The sequence below is a fragment of the Eubalaena glacialis genome, chromosome 11 (assembly GCF_028564815.1).
Source record: "Eubalaena glacialis isolate mEubGla1 chromosome 11, mEubGla1.1.hap2.+ XY, whole genome shotgun sequence".
NCBI lineage: Eukaryota > Metazoa > Chordata > Mammalia > Artiodactyla > Balaenidae > Eubalaena > Eubalaena glacialis.
Window position 1 is genome coordinate 97,139,433 of NC_083726.1, and position 24,487 is coordinate 97,163,919.

Here is a 24,487-nt window from a genome sequence, read left to right on the forward strand (position 1 = left end):
ATAGTGAGAAAATGGAGACTTAGAGAGGGAAAGTGCCATGGTCAGGGTCACAGAGCTAGGAAATAGCATAACTAAGACTCAGCCCAGGTTTTACCTAATCAAAGCTCATGCTCTTAAATATTACCCTCATGCCTCCACTCTGGTTTATTACACCGTATGCTAGATCTTGCATTAGATTGAAAAATGAGTGATAGTGTTTGTGACTCAAAGAGTTTACAATTCAAAGTGAGGATAGCTAGTGGAAAGCAGCCGCATAGCACAGGGAGATCAGCTCGGTGCTTTGTGACCACCTAGAGGGGTGGGATAGGAGGGTGGGAGGGAGGGAGATGCAAGAGGGAAGAGATATGGGAACATATGTATATGTATAACTGATTCACTTTGTTATAAAGCAGAAACTAACACACCATTGTAAAGCAATTATACTTCAATAAAGATGTTTAAAAAAAAAAAAGTGAGGAACTCACAAAATAACTCATGAAGTTGAAAATCCAAAGTGAGTAAACTCACTTTGATTTTGGTTAAAAAGTTTCTTCTGGATGAAAAAAGTCTATTAGATGGGTTTCAGTATTGGAGATAAAGACTGGAACGTGAGGTTTTAGTGTTTAAATCTAGAATTTTCAAGTGGATCACTTAGTGTAGTAAAAAGTTGTGCTAAATTTGAACAAAGATAAAAATGAATAAATGTGAACTACAAGCACAGAGTTTAAAGACAATTCTTTAATTATTAATGATAATAGTAATTGACTATTTAAATGTCTGGATCCTTGGGAATCAATAATTTCCTGTGCTTTACTGCTTTTATTACATATTTTGTAGTTATTGTTGTTATTACCTCAATGTCTGGGCCTCTTTCCTCTAATTCATTTTATTGTTCTCCACCATGATAGAGTCTAAATTATTTTAAATAAATAAAAATGGAAATACCTGCTTCTAGATATACCTCAAGGAAATTCTGAGTCCTAAATTGGTTTAAAGTTACTTGTTGGGCAAATCAGTGTCTATTTAACTAAACCTATGCTGAATTGCCCTAAATTACTTCCAACTAATAAAGCATCTTGAAGATATCATGGAATATTAATAATTGAGGATCATCTAATACTTTCATAATGGTGGGGACAAACTACTAAGAAAAAAAAATTTTAACATAGCTTATCCATTCTGCTTCCCCTCTATAATTTTTTAAAAGACTTTATTATATAGCTAGCAACAACAATAGTTGATTTCATAGGAAATGAATTAATCTTGAGCTTGAGGATGGAAGAAACACATATTAACAGTTAATGATAATTATTTTGGAGATTGTTCCACAAATTATTTACAAAGGTTGTGATTCCTTTAGAAGTTTCCTCAGATAAATTGAAGGTTAAGTTGCCTTAACAAAGCTTTACCTGTATTAACAAGATTGAAATTCTGGATCAGACTGCTCCAGACTGAATTGTTTTGGCAGTATGATAACACATATTATCTTTTCTAAGCATTTAAATGGAGAAATTAGTATGAACCAAAGTAAAAATTGATAACCTACCACTGGGAACATGTCCTGGGAGAACAGGATATCATCTGCCCTATGTGTACATTAGGAATGAGTTGTGATTCTGTACAGAGTTTTCTTTTAGAACAATTGTTAAATACTTGCTTATCATGGTTCCAAGAAGATGGCATTGCAAAGAGGGTGCTAGAAAAAGAACCTAATGAAAAAAAGTTAGGAGAAGAAAAAAGAATGTTTACTTGGTATAGGTCTAAGAACAGTGTTCAATAAAAACTTGCATTCAAATAAAAGCAACAGAAATTATAAATATACTTCTAATTCTTTGCAGAAAAAAATCAATTTTAAAGCATATATTTATGTTTCTTCATGAAAAGATGTTCCACAATGAAAATGTGATAATAGTTGGATCAGGTCTAGCTCCAAATTCTAATTCAGCCACTTTGTAAACGCAAGACTTTTATCAACTTTATGTAATAGCTCTGAGCCAGTTTCTACAGGTAAAATGGAGGCAATAATGTCTATTTTGTAGAGTTTTAAAAAATTCTTTGAGACATAATTCTCATACCGTAAGATTGTCCCATTTAGTGTACGATTCAATGATTTCTAGTATATTCACAGTTATTCAATTATCACAATTGAATTTTAGAATATTTTCATCGTTCTAAAAGCCATCTTGTACCCATTAGCAGTCACTCCCCATTCTCCTCCATCTCCACTACAACCCTATCCTAGACAACCACTAATTTACTTTCCTTATAAATAGATTTGCTTATTCTTGACATTTCATACAAATGTAATCATACCATATGTGTCTTTTTCAAAACTGGCTTCTTTCACTTAGCATAATGTTTTCAAGGTTCATTCATGTTGTAGCATCTATCACTACTTCATTCCTTTTTATTACAAAATAATGTTTCATTGTATGGATATGCCAGATTTTGTTTTTCCATTCATTATTTGGTGGATATCTGCCGTATTTCTACTTTTCTGGCTATTATGAATAATACTGCTGTGCACATTTGTGTACAAGTTTCTGTGCGGATATGTTTTCATTTCTCTTGGGTATATACTTAGGAGGCGAATTGCTGGGTCATATGGTTATTCTATATTTAGCTTTTTAGAAACTGCCAAAGTTTTCCAAAGAAGTCACACTATTTTATATTCCGACCAGCAATCTATGATGATTCCAATGTCTCCACATCCTCTCCAACACTTGTTATTGTCTGTCTTCTTAATTTTAGCCATCTTAGTGAATGAGAAGTATTGTATTGTGGTTTTGGTTTGTGTTTGCCTAATGGTTGATAATGTTAAGCATCTTATTTGCTTATTGATCATTTGTTTATATTCTTAGGTGAAATGCCTATTCAGATCTTTTGTCCATTTTAAAAATGGATTATTTGTCCTTTTATTGCAAGAGTGGTACAATAGTTCTTTATATATTTATGTATATACATGAGTTGTTAGCATTCTTTATATATTTTAGATACAAGTCCCTTATCAGATAAAGATTTGCAAGTATTTTCTCCCATTCTTTGGGTTGTCTTTTTACTTTCTTCATATTGTCATGTTCAGCACAAAAGTTTCTAATTTTGAGGAAGTACAATTAATCTATTTTTTTCTTTTGTCTCTTATGCTTTTGGTGTCGAATCTAAGAAACCATTGCCTAACTCAAGGCCATGAAGATCTACTGCTGTGTTTCCTTCTAAGAGGGTTATGATTTTAACTCTTACCTATAAGTCTGTAGTCAAATAGAGAGTTGTTATGATGACCAGAAAATGTGTATGTAAAGCATCTAGCACAGTGACTGGTACGTATCAGTGCACAATTAATGAGAGTCATCCATACCTCTCTGAAACCGAAGTGAATAAGTATGTCCTAGAAGATATCTTCGGTCCCTCTCACCATACTATTGTTCTTACTGCTTTTTGCAAGGATATGTATATAACAAGAAGTATACATTATTTTAAAGATACACTTCCATAGAGATTTGAATCATTATAGGTTTTTATTAATAAGTTATTTCAAGTAACAAGAATGCAAAGATATGGAAGAAGAAAGATAAGACAGAACAAGTTTGAGCAGATTAAGACTCTGTTGCTCATTTAGGTGAAAGTTTGTAAACATGAAGACACGTTACAGTATTATCAAAATAAATTTTCTCTTTGGAAAATGTATTGTAATTGAGGAAATTTGGTTTATATATAATCATTTAAATTAATATTAATTTTTGTAAGATGTCACAGGGTTGTGCTATCTTTTGTAGTTTGGTTTTCCTTTTTAAAATAATATCTTAGTGGGTGTTATCTGCAAATGTTTCTGGAGAGTTTAGTAAGTATTTTAAGGAAAGGCAAGGTGAGAAGTTCATAATGGTAAAGAAGTGAGCTTTTAAACATTGCTCCCTTTTTCAATGGAGCATATAATTTTTTCCCTGTATTCCACTTTCTTCTGAATGATTATTTAAATATGACATTGGCAGGTGTTGTTTTTGATACACTTGGATATGTTCAGCTTGTTTCTTAAGAACCAGATATTTATTAGAAGGGGATTATTCAATTATTTCTGAAAGTAGACTACCCCGTGAAGCAAGTTGGAATATGCATGGCTATTGCTCTAGTACCTACACCAGCCATGGATGTGGCAAGAGATAGACTCTGAAAGCAACTGTAGTTCAGAACTCTAAAAAAAACTATGTTTTGTATTGTTTTGTATTCTGAATATACGTTTCATATTGAATAGAAAAGTACACAGATTGGTGAAGGAATCACGTTTTACCTCATGTAAAAACGGATAATCCTTTTAGGTCATTAATAGGGCAGTGTGAAAAAGCCTTGCACTGCAGCTGCAGCAGTCTTCGGATAAATAGAGGATTTAATAACATTCAAATATTTGTCCCAACCTCAAAGGACATCCTGAAATAGAACTAACTTTACAGATGATACAGCTCTCTCCATATAGGTCCTGGTGGCTCTTGCCCAGGGATCTCCTTGGGCATTTAATGTGTTTCGCTGACTCTTGAACCAGTGCAGTTACAGTAGCTCTTTTTGAGTGAGATTTGGCTTTAGTCCTTTATAAATAATGTCAACATAGTATGTAAGAATGACAAACCTGAAAATAGGAAATGCATATTTAAATCTCTGGAAAATCTGTCCCATGGTTTGATGTTCTTAGACACGTGAGAGCCAGGTTTTAAAAGGATTAATTAGCTCAGGCTAAATTTCCTTCAGACTTCAGAACCATTTCTCACAGTTGTTACACACTCTTGAGTGTGCACGTAGCTAATCCCCTTCATAGTCTATGGAAACACATTCTTTAAAATGTAAGATACAGGGCTTCCCTGGTGGCGCAGTGGTTGAGAGTCTGCCTGCCAGTGCAGGGGACACGGGTTCGAGCCCTGGTCTGGGAGGATCCCACATGCCGCGGAGCGGCTGGGCCCGTGAGCCACAATTGCTGAGCCTGTGCGTCTGGAGCCTGTGCTCCGCAGCAGGAGAGGCTGCGATAGTGAGAGGCCCGCGCACTGCGATGAAGAGTGGCCCCCACTTGCCGCAGCTGGAGAAAGCCCTCGCACAGAAACGAAGACCCAACACAGCCATAAATAAATAAATAAATAAAATTAAAAAAAAAAAATAAGATACATACCTTTGGCTTCAGCGTTATATTTTATCTCAAATATGCTTTACTATCTTTTAAAGGAGTGTGTCATTTTCTAGAGTCCTTAGCAGAAATGACTATCTTGCAATTGAAAGCAGTTGATAATATTTTGGTAAAGAGGAATCCAAAGCAAGTAAGTTTATATAGCCATTAAAAATGTTTTCGGGGAACTGTGTGTGTGGATGGTTTCATGGAGAGGAAACTAGTATTTTAAGAAGTCTTTAAATGATCATGCCTCCATAAATGTGCCATCAGCAGAAAAACAAAAACAAAACAAAACAAAAAACATAAAAAGAGGAGGGAAGAAGAGGTTGGGGAGGATTCTGTCCCCTTTGGAACACAAAGGTCTTTCAGTTGTGGGTGATTGGAATGGGGGTGTTTGGGTAGTGGAAAAAAATGTTCTAGCATGTGGTAATGAGGTTAAAAAAAACAGCAATGGATGATTACTTTTCTCCATCAAGGCTCCTTTATCCTCATAAGCTCAGACAGTGGTCAAAATGTTAGACACCCCTCCCTGTTTTATCCATCCCTTAACTGTGTTCTTTGACAGGACTGGTTTATACAGCTGGGCCTTTGTTCAGCTTTGGGGGAAATACTACAGAACAGCAGAAAGTATGGCAGAGCACCTATAAAATGGTAAATGGTAAACACTCTATTGAAGTGCAAGATTCCACCTCTAAAGATTTGCCTTTGTTTGATCAGTTTTTCTTTTAGGGATCTGTAAAGCAAACACCTTTAAAATTTTGTTTTTGTACTGAAGATTTTATGGTGATACGGGAAAATTGTGTTAATCAGTAAAATTTCTTATCAGCTACATTTTAATAAACAAAATAGAAAAGAACTCAGCTATCTTACTGACTGAAATTACGGTTAAAATTAGACATTTCTATTATAGTGACATAGTATTTTAAAGAACATCTACATTGTGTGTGCTTAGCCATAGAACTGATTGAAAAGAGAAAGCAAATAGGAAAAGCTATTGATTTTAAAAAGTTTATCTATAAAACATACTTAAAATTTTTTTTTCATGGGAATTTGTTAGTGACATTACTGTTAGCCCAATTTTAAATCTAGTGTAAACCTGGTTCTGGAATCTTCTTGTGTCTTTATACTTGTCATACCTTTATAAGAGTTTAATGATTTTCTTCTCTACAGTACATGCCATAGCCTTTGAATTTTTATTTCAGGGGCAGGAAACTGGTAGCCTTTAAGTTCCTACTGATTAGTTTGTACCCATTTATAGAAAAGAGCTATCATTCCTAACTCGTCCACAGTGGCAATATGAACCATACTTTTAAAGGTTTTTTTTTTTTTTTTTTCCCCTAAAAACAACAGGGAATGTGCTAAAACCAGAAAGATTAATGGGGGAGAAGATAAACAGTTAAGATGTAAAATGAGTTTAGAGGTCAAGCTAGAAAAATAAGAAAGCTTATGGATTTAATTCATATTCATCCAAGCAAAGAAGCTTTGGCATGAAAGGAACCAAATGAAGAGGCTCAGCATTCTTATAACATCAACCATAGCTGCATCCCGCTGTTTTGGAGTTTGGGTTGATAGATGCTCATCGTCTTTGGCACTGCACCCTTATTTTTGGACTTTTCATGATTATAATGGCAAATTCTTCATCTTGCCGTGAAGTTCAGAAAATTTGTCTTTGCCTAGTGTGCCTCTCTCTCACATCAGAAGCTGTTGTCCTAGGAAAGATTTGTGCACTCTATATATGTTCTTTGCTGTCTCTTTTGAATATAACAAATATTTTCTACTTCGTTCATTTTCAACAGCTGTTGTAGAAACAGGCTGGAACCAAGTCTATATTGGGCATGGAAAGAAAGGATGAGTCCCCTAAATTGACCAGAGTTGAGCAGTGTATAAACTTTTTCTTGTCAGGGTTATTTGGATTCCAAAGAGGGTAGGGGTCATAATATTTTTCTTCATTGGACTACTTAGACAGTCATTCTCAAGAAATCTGACGGTGATGTTCAGTACTCCTTTTAGCTGTGAACCTCCTTTCTTATTTCTGCTAGGGAAAAAAAACACACCATTCTCTAGAGGTTTGCTTTTGAAAGCTTAACTTGCTTGATTTCACAGTGACCTTTGAAAACAAAAGAAATTAAAACTAGACTGGTTACTTAATTATTTTTGTCATCATTATTAGATCCTAAATAAATTAAACATGCCACAGATTTTATTTCAAGACATCTACCATGCTAAGAATAAGTCACTTTTGATTATGGAACAATTTGCTATTTATTTAGACTTAGCCAGTAATGTGAGAGGGGAGAGAGAGCAAGAGCGGGGGTGGACACCGAAAGAGGAAGCGCACGCAGATAAGGGGGTGGGGGGTGGGGGAGGCTCAAGATAAGTACTTAATGATATTATTGTGGAAAATACTTCAAACTGATTTTTTTGGACATATGCACCTTACCTGACCAGTGATGTTCATGAATGAAAAGCTATCTTCTTTTACGATGAATACGATAGATATGGTGAACTTTTTATAGGTTATTACAAACATGTTGACATATATATATGTGAACATATGTAGACACTTATACATCCTCATGAGGTAAACATGAAAAAATTGGCATTATTTTAGAAAACAATAATTAGGAGATTAGTACTACTCACTGTAGTAGTAATATTTAGAAATACGTTTCCTTTGGCTTTTTTTCTTTATTTTTTATGAATTAATGAAATGGAAGAAGTTTGTTTATACTTCTTCATTTTTTCCTTCAAAATACATACAACTTTCAACCAAATAGTTGAGTTATATAGTAAATGAAAGCTGTTAGCATATGATTATGGTTAAATTAAAATGGTCCTGTCTAATCCTTAATAGAGAGGTTCTGTAAAAAAAGAAGGAATATTAAGGCCCATTAATATACAATTTGACAGTAAATGTCTTTTCTCTCTCCCTCCTCTTTTTTTTTCTTCTTCTTCTTCTCCTGTCTCTCTCTCTTTTCCTCTCTCTCTCCCTCTCTCTCTCTCTCTCTCTCTCACACACGCACACAGACACCTCTCAAACTTCTCTAAAAGGTCAAGGATAGAACAATAGGAATTGAATTACTCCCTGTTTCACTAGCAATTGTTCTGATAGAGAGCAGAAAAGATTGTCCTTCACAGATATTCTACAGACAGCTTTTAAAGATACCTTCTTAGAGATCTTGAGAATGGATATACATCTCATACATTATTCTTCCACTATTCTATCCAGCTAAGTATAACCTGAAATTTATACACGTGGCAACCATGTGTCTCAGAAAATTTCAACACGCTTCTGATTTTTTAGACTTTATTTCTTTAACTCAAAGCATACAATTACTTGTTAGACAATTTGTCCCAACTTTTGATTCAGAAAAATGGTACTCATTTTTTGTTGTTACTTCTTATAATTAATAAAAGAGTTTTACAAGGTGTATAGGAAGAGATAGTTTTTGTTAATCCCTAGATTTTCCCCTTTAATCCTGTATCTGTCCCAGGAATGGAGCGTGTGGCTACTCAGTGCTCGGCTTTCAGACTCACAAGGAGCCGAGCATCTGGGGAAACTCAGGAGGTGAGCACTTTCACGCTGACTCAGAGACCAGCCTTGTGACTCCAGTCTGGCGCTGTCACGCCTGGTTATGGAAAGGCAAGAACAATGCCTCCCTTGAGAAAGGGGAAAAAAGTCTAGTGCAGTCACAATTTTGATGTAAAATTTAAATCATCCCTCCACATCCTGTGGACTTAGAGCTAAACCCATGCTCAAATGGAAAAAAGCTTTTTATTTCCTTAAAGAGTATACCCTCTCTAACTATAATAACAAGTTTCAGAACCACAAATCTTAATGCTAGATTATTTCAAATAATTTTTAAATAATCAGAACAAAAGGACTTTTAACATTTTTAACCTGTAGGTAGCTGAAGGTTAAACATTATTTTTCTGTTTGTTTCTGATTAATGACAAATGTATAACAATACACAAATTAAATAATTCACAACAGATTAGTATTTATGGTTTTTTTTCTTCCAGACTCATTAATTTGGTCATTTTACCTACAACGTAAAAGAAATTTCTCTTCAACATTTAAAGGTCTTAACCATTTCTTTCGTTTTCTTCAAGTAGATTGGCTGAAATGTAGTGTATTTGGTGATTAAAAAGAATCTGATCAAATGTTTAATAACTCAAGTATAGGTGTTACTATTTTTGAGATAAGGAAATTAAATTTTAACAATTATTGAACAAGTCAAAGTTAGGGTTTTTTAAAGTACAAAATGCTTATTACCATATTCTTGTGCTGTAAATGATGAGAAAAGTTTTGATAATTTTTCTTGAAAAGAATATAGAATTCTGTAAAAACGTTTACTAGCTCTTCTCTTTATGAAAATGACTGTATCTTGGAGCCATAAAAGTTTGCCTAACCAGTTTTCTTTCAGTCTTATCAGACTTATAATGAACTCTATTTTTTCTAAGTATTAGAACATTATAGAATGATTAGAATAGAGTTTAATTAAATTTAATACTCTTTCTACCTTTTTATTTATCAGGAATACTTTTGTTGTAGGCACTTAACTTTAAAATTAAAAAATAAAATGGTAAAACATAAAATGGTAAGTTTTAGCTGGCAGATACATTTATTTAGGTAAGTTTTGGCTCTAGAGCCCAGCTATTAGGTTACTCATAATAAAGCAATCTTCTTATTTAGAAAATTTTCTTGCGATCTTCATCCAATAACATGTGGTCTAACTTTGGAGTCAATTTTTAGTGATTACAATTAGTGAGACAGTAAAAGAAAGTAGAAAAGGAATCAAATTTTGAATTCTGAATCATTGTAGCCTGGAATTTTGCTATCATAAACTGTTGCTAAATGTTTACCTTCAGTATTTGTCTCTCTCATTTAGAATACAAAAACAAATGGACCTTTTAAAGTTCATTTTATTGCATACTTTAGGTCCATTTATTTCAATTCTGAAATATCTTGTGTCCAACTAATAAAGAGGAACTCATTTCTTTCAGATACTGACAAGAATTAAGTTCTGTTTCTGAGTCTTTACTTCTCTCTCTCTAATTTCTGATATTTTTTCCTTTTCCTTTTCCACACTTTCCTCTGAAAACTCTCTACCTCTTCATTTTTTCTCTTCTTATCCTCTCCTCTTTCTCTGACTGGACAAGCCTGGGGAAAACTGTTCGGTGAGAGGGAAGCTAGTAAAGAGAAGGCAGAAAGGTGGTGAAGCAGTTCAGAGTGGTGCTCTTCTTATCAGAGAAGGGAGAGCATAAGGAACTACTTGATCTCAGTGAAGAGAGCATCTCAGAAACCAAACATATGACAAGGTAAACACGGGGATCAGCCCTGGTAAAGGTCACTTTGAAAGTTCTTGGTGACTACAACATTTTTAATTAACACAGTTTTAAGTACAGTTTAAACTTTTGTAACATTTATTAAATTTTCTGTAAATTCAAATTATATTTCAAAACAGAATAATAAATTTATTCTTAAGTAGCTATAGCTCAAAAATTGCTTTTGTTTTTAGATTTCAATGTTATGGTAAACTGTGTTTGTAAATACTAGTAGAAATAAGTTTCTGGTGAAATGTATAGTAAAGATTACAGGGGAATCTAGTCTTATTTATTACCCTATGTTGTCTGTTTTTATACTTCTATGAAATCTGTGTTTCTGCTTCCATTTATAGTGTATGCCAGGACCTGATGAACTTGTTCATGCTTCTGAATAACAGTATAATGAATGTGGTCTTTGTATGTGGGAAGCAATGGATAGAGAGTATAGATTGGCATGTTCTATAAGAGAAATGGATGGCAAAGAAGATTTATAGAAAAGAGTAGAAAAATGTAAACATTTGAAAGACTACATGTTTACCACAAATCAATTTTCTATCTAAAAGATCTCTGAATATTATATATGACAGACTTGGTTACAGAGTTTACATAGAATTCACAGGGTAAACACCCAGCTGACTCTAAACTTAGTGGGAAAATGAAGATGTTCAAAACATGGAAGAGGGAAAAAGAAAGCATAAACCATAAGATATAAATAATAATAGTTGAGATTTATAGATAAAAATAATGAAGCTGATATTTTTCTTTAATAAAATGATATGCTAAGTTTGTGTAAATCTATAAGTCACAAAGGAGTGTTGGTTTTTTCATTCATATGAATCAAAACCTGTCCATTCATGCTAAACGTCTATGTTGATTCCCCATATGGAATAGGTAACATTCTATTGTGGAATAGGTAACATTCTATTGTGAAAAAAATCTTTGAAAAACAGTAGAGTTTAATTCCTAATCTTGATTAACCTTCTCACAACAACTTTAATTACAAAAACAACCAGACAAGTAAATGTAAATGTTCTGAACAAGTAGTTTTATTACTAGAAAAACTAGTGGCACATAACTTCTAGAAGAATAGTATAATCTTTGGATATGAAGGATTACCAATTTTTATTTTATTTTGTAATTTTTCTTTTGTAAAGGAAGATGCATCCTTTCAAATATTTTAGTTGTTTTTGAAATGTGTTCTGCCATGCTTAAAATTTAACATGAGAGGGTGAATATTAAAAGTGAGTATTTAGGAGAGCAACCAATGGAAGTTATAAATTAAATAAATGTCATGGTCCAGAATTTTTAAAGTTCATATTCCGAATGTTTCGTTTTATAGAATCGTTTAGAGAATAATTACATTTTTTGCATATCACTTTGACTTCTCTTTATCTGTTTTCTGTGCTCAGTCCTTTTCATATACTGGTCTCCCAAAGTTTGATGGACTACAAAATTCAGATTTCCGCCCCCCCTTTCCCAATTCTCTATTTTCTCTCTGTTTTTCTCTTGGAGAGACAGTTCTGTTCTTGAACTGCTGTTTATTATAGTGCAAAGACCGAATAGTGTAACAAAAGATATTTAACCACTTTATGACTCAGTTTTCTTTTTTATAAATCAAGAATAATAAAAATACTGAATCCGAACATTGTGGAATAAGTCAATGAGAAATAATTACAATTATTGGTTAACTTTCTACCTGTGTTTAAAAGATTACACTGAGTTACTTCCACAGAAGTCCCGCGTTTTCTGATTATCTGCTATTACTTTTTAAAATCCTCCAATCACCAAAGATTTATTTCTAAAACTGAATTTAATATTTTTCTCCAAGTTGACCTTTCTTTCTAATTTATGTATTTTTCTTATTAGCAGTATTGTTCTCTAAATTACACAGTCAAGTAATCTGTTTATCTTTGAACTATCTCACCCAGTCATTCCCCTTCTCTGGTTTCCACCCTCAACCTTCTATCAGTTACTAATTTCTGAGGGATTTTCTTCCTAAAATGTAATTTTGATTATGTTACTATGTAGCTCAGAAATCATCTCCAGTTTCCTTCTACCTTCAGTATCAATTTCACATTTGGTGTAGCCATTCACAATTGTTAGGATTTAGCCAGAATCACTATCATCTGGTACCTACCTTTCATCCTTATCTGCTTTTACTCCTCCTGGAATCTACTGCTTGAACCAAACCATTCTACTCACTATGCTGTATCATTCTATAAATTTCTTTAATTTACTAATGTCATTTCTCCTATCTGGAATCTTCTCTTCTCTGTGTCTATTTGCATCTGATCCATCCTTCATTGCCCTGTTGAATTCTCCTGATTTGTAGGAAGCATTCTCTGGTTATTTCAAGCAGGACATTATCTCTCTATTATCTATCCCCCATAGTACTCATATTTATAAAAAGCCATTTACCTTAAAATATTCTTTCTGGATTTCTTAATTATATTTCTATCTATAGGCACATGATAGTCTTTCAATAAATGTTTTTCCATGAATGAATGCATGAATGAGTGGATATATGTCTTCTCTTTCCATCTATACAGTACATCCTTAAAAGGAAACCAGAAGGGTCTTCATATCTAAGTTGCCTCTTTCCTCCGTAACACAAAGGTAACTTGCCTGACACAAAATTGACACTCAGGCAATTCATTAATTTACTCATATAAAAATACATTGAGTGCCAACTATGTGCTAGGAATTGTGCTGCCATATAATTGATTGTAATTCATTCAGTATAGAGGATTAGACTATTTAGGGAAAAAATACAGAGCAATTTGGAAAGACTTATGTTCAGCTAGGAAAAATCACATGAAATGGTCAAAAACAGACCTGTACTTGTTAAAATCTTGTGTTCTAGTTTTAGATACTAATAAGAAGACGAGAAAAAAAAATAAGCTATTGAATCAATGTTCATAGGTTATACTGATGTTCAGTTTTTTCAGGTGGCCTCTAGCAAGAGTTGATGATATAGTTTGAGGTGGGGAAAAGTCAGTTCAACTGTGGTGGTTAGGGAAGGCTTTGTATACTAGCTGGGATTTTAGTTTGTTTTTTTAGAGATAATTATTTTTTATATTTTTACCTGCATAACTGCAAACCTTAAAGGAAACAATATTATCATTCCAAAAGAGTAACCAGTAGAAGGCACTGCTTCCTAGGACTTTATCTCTGAATTAACTAGTCAAAGGTTAAAATGTTTAGAGAAAGACAGAAACTTTAAAGAGTAACTATTATGTACAGAAAGCAGTTCCCATTCTGAGTCTTCCATTTTGTGCTTGTTCCACATACTCATTTCTTTGACCTTGTGCATGTTGTCATTTTCCAGAATAATTGCAGCAAAGAAAATATCCTGAGCAGACAAGAGTTAAGTTTAAGGCAGTAAGTAGATGATTCCTCAGTAATAGACCTATTAATAATTAACTCTGTAGCATTTTTTATAAAGTTACTTCACTTTTATAGTCTTTTACTTATTACATTTTAAAAAGAACTGTAGGATTTTTTTTTAACAAGTACTTAAAAAACCTGATTAAACAAGGTTTACCAATTCCTTTACATAGAAATTATTAAAAAGAAATATAGTGTTATCACTGAGCTGGATTTCCTTTTTTTTCTGACAATATTAAAGCATTTTCTATGCATACTTGTCCTGTAAGACTAGATCTTACAGCTATCTACAGTTAGAGAATAGTAAGAGAGTTGCTGGTTTTAATTAGTAGCTTTCATTAAACACATACTGATTGAAAGACTACTATTTTCAGAAAGGATTGTAAGTCCTGGGTAAGTAGCTGTGGACAAAACTAAAGTCTGCCCTCCTGGATCTTATAGTGGGAGAGACAGATAAACAAAGAAATAAAATAATTAAATATGTCAGGTGATAAAAGCTGGGAAATGATGTTGGAGCAGAAAACTAAATGAAGTGAGGGAACAAGAAAGTGTATATATGGGGTAGGAGGACTTCAGATTGAGAAAATACCAAGTATGAAAGAAATATATTTTAAGTTAGTGGTGAATTAGTCTCCTGTTGCTGTTGTAACAAATCATCACAAGTCTAGTGCATTAAACACTACAAATGTTTTCACTTAACAGTTCTAGAGGTTAGAAGTCTTACAATCAAGGTGTTGGCAAAGCTCATTCTTTCTAGAGGCTCTGGGGGGAGTTTGTTTCATTGCCTTTTCTACCTCCTAAGAGGCTCACGACCGCATCATCCATTTTCAAAGCCAGCCACATGGTATCTTCCAATCTCTCTCTCTCTGACTCTGATCCTCCTGCCTCCCGCCCTTATAAGGATCTTTGTGATTACTTTTGGTCCACCCAGAATATCCAGAATCATCTCCTTATCCCAAGATCCTTAACTTAATCATATCTGCAAAGTCCCTTTTGCCTTGTAAGGTAACATATTCACAGGTTTCAGGGATTAGGATTTGGACATCTTGGGTGAGAGGCATTATTCTGACTAGCACAGTGGGTCTGCAACCTTAACGGTGCATTAGAATCACCTGGAAGCTTTAAAAATTTCTGATACCCTGTGTGCATTCTGAAACCAATAACATCAAAATGTCTGGCAGTGGGACACAGGCAGTAGTATTTTTTTAAACCTCTCCATATAGTTCCAATGTGTATTCAAAGTTGAAAACCACTGGTTTAGATTTCTGTTGCAGTCTTATTACATCTTTTATTTACTCTACCCCTAAGTTTGCTATATATATCTGAATACAGTTGGGGACATCCTATTTACATAGCCTTTAGCCAATAGCAAAGGACTCCAGTAGTTTTAAAATTACTTTCACGTAGGGACTAGAGTAGCCTGATGGTGCAGATTTCTACAGGGACAACGGAAGGAAAAGTGACTCCTTGTAAGACCAAGTTGCCCCTTACAAGGGATTCTCTTTCTTATCTATTACATTCATGTAACTCAGCAACTCCAGGAATGTTATAGACTAGAAATGGGATTTAGTCCATATTCCTGTGTCTCCCCTTTTCCTAAGCAAGCTTGAAACTTAAATTTATATTATACATCCTAAAACCATCTCTGCATCTTTTCTTTTATCATGACTTCCTATGTAAGGTTCCCTCTCCATTTATCCCAAGGTTTCTGTTTGTCCTTCTTTTCCCTCAAAATCCAACTGTCAGTGATTCCCTGAAGCATTTCACAATCCTTTGGCCTTCATGAAGCCCTCGGGTGCTCAGTTATAATGTCATTTGGCCCTTAACCTGAACTGTCTTTCATCATTATTTCTCGTTTTATTTAAAATTTTCTCAAACAGTTCATAAGCTTTTTATTTTATTTTATTTTTGTTTTTGTTTTTTTGTTTTTTGGCTTCATTGGGTCTTCGTTGCTGCGCGTGGGCTTTCTCTAGTTGCGGTGAGCTGGGGCTACTCTTCTTGCGATGCGCACGCTTCTCACTGCGGTGGCTTCTCTTGTTGTGGAGCATGGGCTCTAGGCACGCAGGCTCAGTAGTTGTGGCTCACGGGCTTAGTTGCTCTGCGGCGTGTGGGATCTTTCCGGACCAAGGCTCAAACCCATGTCCCCTGCATTGGCAGGTGGCTTCTTAACCACTGCGCTACCAGGGAAGTTCCATTCATAAGTTTTTAAAGCAGAGACCGTGAATTACACTTTTTTATTCCCATTAGAGAATAGTCTTGCACATAGTAGGTAGTGAGTAAAGGGTTGTTGATGATTTAAAGATTCCCTTTGGTCCTGGAATTAGACATCAGTTCTTTCAAGAAGATTTTCTTGTCCACACACAAAAAAGTGAGTTAAAGACTACTATTATAAGCTATGATAGTGATAGTTATAAACTAACTCCAGAAGTTAGTTTCACACTAGATTGTATTTGTCAGTCTCATGTCAGGTTCTTTGAAGTCTGAGTTTTGTTCATTGGTAGGTCTAGCACCTACCACAGGAATGACAAAGATCATCTCTGAATGTATACAGAAGAGCATAGCTCAGCCTAGATACTCAAGTTGTTCTAAGGTGTCCTTGCACTGTAACACAGACGTGTAGTGTAAGCTGCAGGAATTGGAACCCTACATATCCCAGATAGATAATACATGGAAATTTTCAGTGCCTCCTTAATGCTTTTTTAAAATTGAGACTTTGTTCTATCCAAAATGAAACACTTTGGTAGCCAAACTTTGGTAGACTAAACATAGATGATGCCACCAACAGACTGATAGCTCTTTACATAATTTATGTATTTTACTTTTTTCTCATTTTCTAGCCTATTACTGAACTGTAACCATAGTCATTTTTATTCTAATAATTTAAAAAATCTTTAAGAAATCTTTTACCTGAACTGCATAAAAATACTCTTAAGTCCAACACATTTAAGAACATTCTATAAGTCTCTGAAAATGGAGTTGAAATGAAGATGAAATATGTAATATTTTAGGATCAATTTGCCTTTTGGCACCATGACTCCTTCATGGTGTTTTAGACCTTATACTTTTTTCTCCATAGAATGATATGTATATGGAGAGACTGTTTATCCAGTTGAATCTAAAGATAATTTAGATATTGAAAGAACTAGAAGTCTTGAGAATAGCAATATCTTAACTATCTACCTTATATACCTTATGTCTACTTTTAGACTTTGAATTTTCATAATCATTATTAATGATGATGTTAATGAAATAGAAGTCAGCAAAAAGGTCATGACTTCTGAAAGTCATAGAATTGTATTAACTTAGGAAAAGCCAGCTAATCTAGCTTTCTGCTTTGATAACCCAGAAACTGACTCTTGATAATAGCCTGGAATTTTCAGACCGTTAAGAGACTGATTATACATAAGACTGAGGTAGACTCCAAAATAGCAGACTGTTAATTCCAGCAAGAATAGTAATGCCCACACAGACCCTAAATACTATGGTTTATGTAATAAATGAATGATCTCCTTGTAGTCAAGCTTCATGTGAAACCAAGAAATAATTAAAAGTCTCTTTATTGATTTAATCTGGTAGATCACGTCTCAAAGACCTTATGTATTTTAAGCCTTTTCTGTCACTCCATTCTCTTTACGGGAATCAGAAGTTCTCTTGGAGAGCATGGAAACAAAACAGTGGTAGTTAAATGTCTCTAGTGTTAAGAGTTACTATGTATAGTTTAATCTGTCAATTTGGTGATAGATATGGTGTCGCCAACAAGACTGAGACTTTTCTAACTCTGTTAACTCCAGCCCCTTACTCTTTCTACATACTTAGAGTGTATTTGGAGTAAACCTTGGTAATGAGATCAGAAATAAAGATACCTGAAATGTGCTGGCCCAGTCAGTCTGCTTCTCCTTTAAACAGTGCTTACATGGTAACCACTATCATTTCCTCCTCTTCCTCTGTTCTTCAGCTGATCAAGACCCCTGCTATTAACATTTTTTCTTTAACACTTGCTAATACCTTTGATCAGTTTACTGTCAAGTATGACTGGCCAGGGAGCATTTCTCTATTGGGAGACTGTGTATTTCATGTTGATTTTACAGTTTAAGTCTTAGAAGGCAATCTGCATTGTTATTTTGGAGGTTTTTTTGTTTTCTCTGTTTTTGAGGGGGGTGGATCCCACTGTAGTTTTAAAGTTTGTAAAATAAACACCAGCTATTGTTTACTGATTGTCTACTCCGAGCAAAGTGCTCTACAAGTCACTTTTCATATGGAAACAGTTCCTTCTCAAAAAAGTATTACAAGTAGATATGACATCTCACTTTAAAGGTGAGTAAATTGAAATAGAGATTAAAGTGAGTCTCACATGTAGTAAGTAGCAGAATCAGTATTTTAATTCCCTTTATTTTTTTCTACTGTGCTATTTTATCTTCATAGAATATATTCAGCCCTTGAATACACTTTTCTTTTTAAACGTCTAACACTAAGAATAGTATTATTCAACGGTGATTAGAGGCCCCTTTTTTGGTAGTACATTTTAAATTTAAAAATCAGTGATATATATGAAGGAAGTGATGTGGCAGTTAGTTAATACTTTCCTGCCTCCTATTCCACTGGTCTAGGGTAAGAATGGATGATTCTGTAAACACTGTTTGTTGAACAAAAATTAGAGCTTTTTCAAGTTCAGATCAAGTTGTAAATCCAAGAGAGTTTTTTTTTTTTTAATTAAAAATTTTAATTCTGTACTGCTTCTGTGTAAAACTTTTAATGAAAAGGATTTCTTATGTTTAACTAAAAATATTTGCCACTTATTTTTTAACCTCTGATAACATTCTCAACCAGACTTAAGTACAAAAAAATATTTAATTTTTGTTCAGTTATCTAAGTGCATTGTCCTATAGGCATTAGCTCATCAAAACAAAACATCCTGATTTGATTTTTTTCTTTTACTTAGGTATTCTAAGGAATAAATAAATCTGAGAAACCACATCTAAATATTTCATAGAACTGTGGAAATAAAACTGAAATATTTTTATATTCTTACCTTTTTTACTACTTGCAAATTTTATATTAGAACTAAATGCCAAAATTGGGTGATGGGGAGGTGAGAGAGAAAAATTCTCAAATGTTTCAGAATTAACAGTGATTGTAAAATTTATTCAATTCTTAATAAGCTTTAAACGAATATGAAACTTTTTGTTTTGTGATCTGAGGTTTGCTGATAACAAATATTTCTATATTTTATAATAATCTTACTTTTAATAAAATGCAAATCATTATAATGGCAACCATCCATTTACTTTATTTTTTGATGAAAGAAATTTTAGTTATTTCTCTTCTTTTAACTGCCAACAGTATTTGCTATTCATAGATGTCCTGTCTTCAATAAGGTCTATCAAAGTGTAAAATGAGATGGGTATTTTTCTTTCCTTTAAAATGGAACGGTCTTTCATTATGCAGTGTTCTTAGGTGAATTCTCTTGTTTAAGAAGCCAGAATACAAGAGAGTGCTATATTAGTGTATTATTCTTACAACAAACAAGCACTGTTCTGTTGCTACCTGCTTGGCCATTGTTTCTGATTGCGTGTGCTTTGCAGTGGTATTTGGATGGTTTCCTGCTCTCTGCCAGCACAAAAAGGCATTTCTGTTACAATGGCCCCTAACCACACAATAACGGCATTAAGGATTTATGTGGAGGTTTCATTATTTTCTCCTCTTTTGTTCCTTCCAGGATGTCTTCCAAGCGACCAGCCTCTCCGTATGGGGAAGCAGATGGAGAGGTAGCCATGGTGACAAGCAGACAGAAAGTGGAAGAAGAGGAGAGTGACGGGCTCCCAGCCTTTCACCTTCCCTTGCATGTGAGTTTTCCCAACAAGCCTCACTCTGAGGAATTTCAGCCAGTTTCTCTGCTGACGCAAGAGACTTGTGGCCATAGGACTCCCACTTCTCAGCACAATACAATGGTAGGTTTCTCATGGTCTATTGTGCCTACACTCACTTTGTGACCAGTCTACTCCTCTAGTAGTTTAGCTTCAGTCCTAGGCTTTGTAATTATCAACTACTTAACAGCCATACACAAGATTCACTCCTAACATCTTAGAATTCTTAATAAGTAAATTGATTCCAGTAGGGAGTATAAATAGGCTATTTTTGTTTTGTTTTGTTTTGGTTTGATTTTGTTTTTCAAGAATTCTGCTTTTGAGGCACTCCCAACTTAATTAGGGGAAAAACATAGTATAAGAATAATGTTAAAGTAACACATTTAAAATTAGTCCTCATGAAAGTTAGGTATCATAATATTTCTAGTAAAAGATTTTTCCAGATAAAGCTGCAACATAGTTTGAACATTTCCATCACAATAAATCAGTGCTTTTTCAATTTCTGCTTTGCCCAGATTGGATTCCAGTATTTCTTACAGTACTGGGAATATTACAGAAGAATATGTTTCAAAGAGAGAATACTTTTCTAATGTTACTGCACTAATTTTTAACTCAGTCTCATTCACTCTGTTGCCCTGATAATTCAGTAATTCCCTGGTACCTCCTATTCTAGAATTTGCAGCTCAGGATAATTTATCTGGCCCTTCATCCTGGGGTCTGGATCACTGCAGAGGATTAGGAAGCTGTGGTTTCATGGATGAGAGGGAAGAAGGCAGCATAGCATCTTTGGCTGAAGCTTAAACAGCAGACACACACACAAATAAATAAGGCCTTTAGGTTCTTCTTAAGAACTTAAATGCATAGAATCAGCATGCCAGCAAGGTAGCAGGGCACTTAGGTGCCGGTAAAGCCACCCTCGCCTTTTCAACATGGCTTCTTGGGTGGATGTCACATTTTTTGTGGCCCTTCTTCTTCTACTTCAAGGATGTCAGTGCTGTTAATTTGAACCAGAACACACCAACAAAAATATTTCATCACACATCCTCATACCTTTAAGAACAGCTCTGATTCTGTTAAATCCTTTATTTTTTTTGTTTTGTTTTTTGTTTTTTTGACGTTCTCTAGGAAATTATTACATATCATAAACATGTTCGGTACTGAAATATGCCCACTTGTGTATGTCATTGCATTACTGTATGTGGAATTAAATCAGCAAGAAGAATCAGATTATCTTCTAATATCTGGGAAATAAACACTGTTCTTTGATAATTCACATTAGATTTAAATACTTCCATTCAACATTTTAAGCCTCATAGGTCAGAATTTCTCTGCGTATTTTTGACTGTGTGCCAAAATTTTCTTACCAAAAATAATGTTTTCGCTAACACTTACATAGTGCTTTTACAGATGTGTTGTTTCAAGCACGTGACATATATTACTCGTTTAACCTTCACAATAATTCAATGAAGTGTTATCATTAATCCCACTTTACAGATGAGGAGGAAACTGAGGCACAGTGAGGTTAAATAGTTGCTCCAGATCACAGCTAGTAAGTGGGAGAACCAGGGTTTACCCAGGCAGTCTGGCTTTGGATTCCATGCTTATAAACATTATAAGCTCTTCACAAGAGTACACACATGTTTCATTTTCTGATCATCTCTCATTTGGTAAATTAAATCCATAATTCCTCCTTTTCTTCCCTCTACTATGAGTTCATGTTAGTTACGTGCAGTGATATAACTTCTTCGCCTCCTCTCACAAAGGTTAAACTAGGAAAATAAAGGGGGAAAATGGTAGTATGCAGCTCAACAGGGTAGAGAGGTCGGATTCCCCGTTTGACATTGCATCAGTGCTCATGCTTTTTCCCTCTCAGTATTTTGACCGTTGCCTTCTTTCAGGGAGTACCCTATGGAGAGTGCTTCTTGGTTTGGTTTTCCTGTAATACTGCTATAAACAGGAACACACACATTTAAAGGAGTGAATATAAATAATTATTACTAGAAGAATACCAGAAAGATAAAGGGGAAATTATCTTAAATACTCAAGGATGGGTATGAGAAAAGTATATTAAATTACATACTATAGTTGGCATGAGTGGATGCTGTGATGCAGGGTGTTAGTGATAATGAAATCATTCAGTTTGTAATGGAGAATTCAGTTTAACTAAATGAAACCTATGAACTGCCTACTTTGTACCAAGTTTTTTGTTGTGCACTATGGAAATAGATTTGCATAAGGCACAACTCCTTTCCTCAAGCAACTTTATCTAGGAGAGAAGTTCTTAACTCTGGTCTGTGGATCTCCTGAAGATGAATGGAGAATTCTGTATGTGCACATATGTAAGTAGGGTTTTGGTTTTCACCAGATTCTCAAGTAGATCTGTAGCGCAAAAAAGACTAAGATCTACTGTTTTTGAAGTTAATACACTTGGTATACAAATGATTTAACTTAGTTTTAGTGACATCAGCACTGATATTTTCTCTTACTATATATCTAATTGGTTTCTAAATTTGTTTCTGCCTCAAAAGTTTCTTGATTCCACCAGCTTTTCATCTCTAACAGTTGAAGAATCTCCTATATGATCTCAAATTTCCAGCCTCTCCTCTTTCCAGTCTTCCTTTCAACTTCCACTAGACTTATTTCCCTGAGAAAAGAGTTGGATTATTTATCCCGCTTTGGAAACTAGTGTATGTCCTTGTTGCCTACAGGATTTAGTCTAAAACTATCTTAGCATGAAACTCTATATAGACCAGCACCAAAATATGGCTTTTGTCTCCTCTTTGGCCACATCCCGCCATAGACCCAGTGCTTCAGTCATGCAAAGATTTTCATATATGTTCATAAACATACCAGGTGACCTCAAATGACACATAGTTATTCTTTCTAGCTGGAAAACTCTTTTTCATATTTTACAGTCCTGGTGAATTGTGTTTCTCCCACGAGACTGAGTTCAAAATTGCTTCTTTTTAGATGCTTTCACTGACTTCCCAAGGCAGAATGGTTGCTGCATTATTCTTTTATCCATGGTACTTGTTTATATCTTTTCTCATGGTCTGTATTATAATTTATATGTTTACATGTCTGGCTTTCTATGCACTGTATTTCTCCTTAAAGGCACAGTCATACACACGCACATACACACACATTTGTAATTCTGATACCTAGCATATAATAGATACTCAATTTATGAGTACTGATTAAATGGCAGAGTTTATGTGGATGATTAAGTAGGAAATATGTTTTGAACAAAGTTGTTAAGATGTTATTCATGGTGAATATGCTGATTTTCTAGAAATTTTAGAACTAGAGTAGAATCTACTACTGTGCAGAAAGTATGTTACAATAGTCATGATATATTCAGCTATTAAGCTGATTAAGATATATTTTACCCATTTATCAAAATGATTGAATACATTCATAGAATTGTTATTCAACACATTCCTTGTATTTTTTTCTGGATACTAGGCCATTGTCATATTCACATAACAAATTCTTTTATTTTCAGTAGTAAAATACATTCTTTATTTGTTTTCCTATTCAGTATCTTTGAAAACAGAGAGAATGTTTCATGGTTTTTATATCATACAGTTCAATTTATGGAAAAAAAAAAACCAGCTTTCCAGATTTCATTGCTGGTTTATGTGTGACATTCATACTCCAAAGAGAGGTGTTGAGAGGTCTACATTTTGTATTGCCCACGTAGTTTAGAGACAAAGTAAAACTTTTGAGTAATCCCTTTAATGCTGACTTGAAGTTATAGAGAAATGCTTTCAGTATAAAATTTAGGTTGGAAAATATTTCCTGAGATAGAAGTTCTGTACACCTCATGACTGTTACCGTATAAAGATTTTGGGGAATTAGGGTCCTATGTTCATATTCAGGGTATGCAAGTGTTAAGGTTTGGAATTGGGTCAGATAAAGATGTAGTTCTTCCTTTCTGAAGTTGTGTTTTTTGCCTTAATATTTTGGAGAAATAAGCTAAGTGGCTAACTAAGAGTAACTCCCCAAACAGCTGTAACTGGTACAAATACTACAAGTCCTTCTGTTCCTTCTATACTCACTGTTCAGAGTGCACTATAGATGAGCTTTCCTAAGCAGATTATACACATAGAAATACTATCAGATAATTATAATTATAACATATATAGTTATATATATTATATAACTATTATATATATAATTATAGTAATGTCATAATGATAAAATACTGTCAGATTTCTAATCAATAGAAGATTGAGACACATAATTATAAATATGAAAAAGACTGATTCTGTTGGGCCTTTTCTGAAGCTCTCATAATTTTGCCAAGCAATTGATAGCAACATTTGATTCCCATATAATCTTCAAAAAGCTAAAAGGCAAGGTTGGCAAGTCTGGTTATGACATGAGTGGAAATGCAGTCCTGGGCTTTATGTTTATGAAGGGCAAATCTACCCTTCTTGTCCCCTCTGCCTCTTTTTTTAACATGAGTTTGGAGGCTGTCACTTCAGATTTTCAGAGACAAGCAAGAGACACTATAATTTCTGGCTCATTTTTAATGATAGTCCTGATATAGATGGATTTATTTCATGATGCAGAAGGACTATCCAGAACATTTCTTCATGTCAGTCAGTGTGATTATTTATGAGCACCAGAAGGAAACAGAGTTAAGTCTGAAGGGAAATCAAGTAGCAGCATGAGAGGCAGCCAGGGGACTCTATGGTGGCCATGCTGGTGCTCGTTTTGTCTGGTTGCATGCTACTTGTGCTGGTTAGATGCTTGTTCTAGTGTCAAATGTGATGTGAAA

General features: G+C 34.3%; 1 protein-coding gene across 10 annotated transcripts in view; it reads left to right on the forward strand.

Annotated features, from left to right (window-relative positions):
• Window positions 1-24,487, forward strand: part of SOX5 (SRY-box transcription factor 5) — a 992,512-nt gene that overhangs the window by 633,532 nt on the left and 334,493 nt on the right. For all 10 annotated transcript variants that reach the window (XM_061206370.1, XM_061206379.1, XM_061206380.1 and 7 more), the window contains one exon: window positions 19,554-19,680. In XM_061206370.1, the coding sequence (XP_061062353.1) occupies window positions 19,555-19,680 (126 nt within the window). In that variant the 5' untranslated portion in view covers window position 19,554. The remainder of the gene's footprint in view (window positions 1-19,553; window positions 19,681-24,487) is intronic.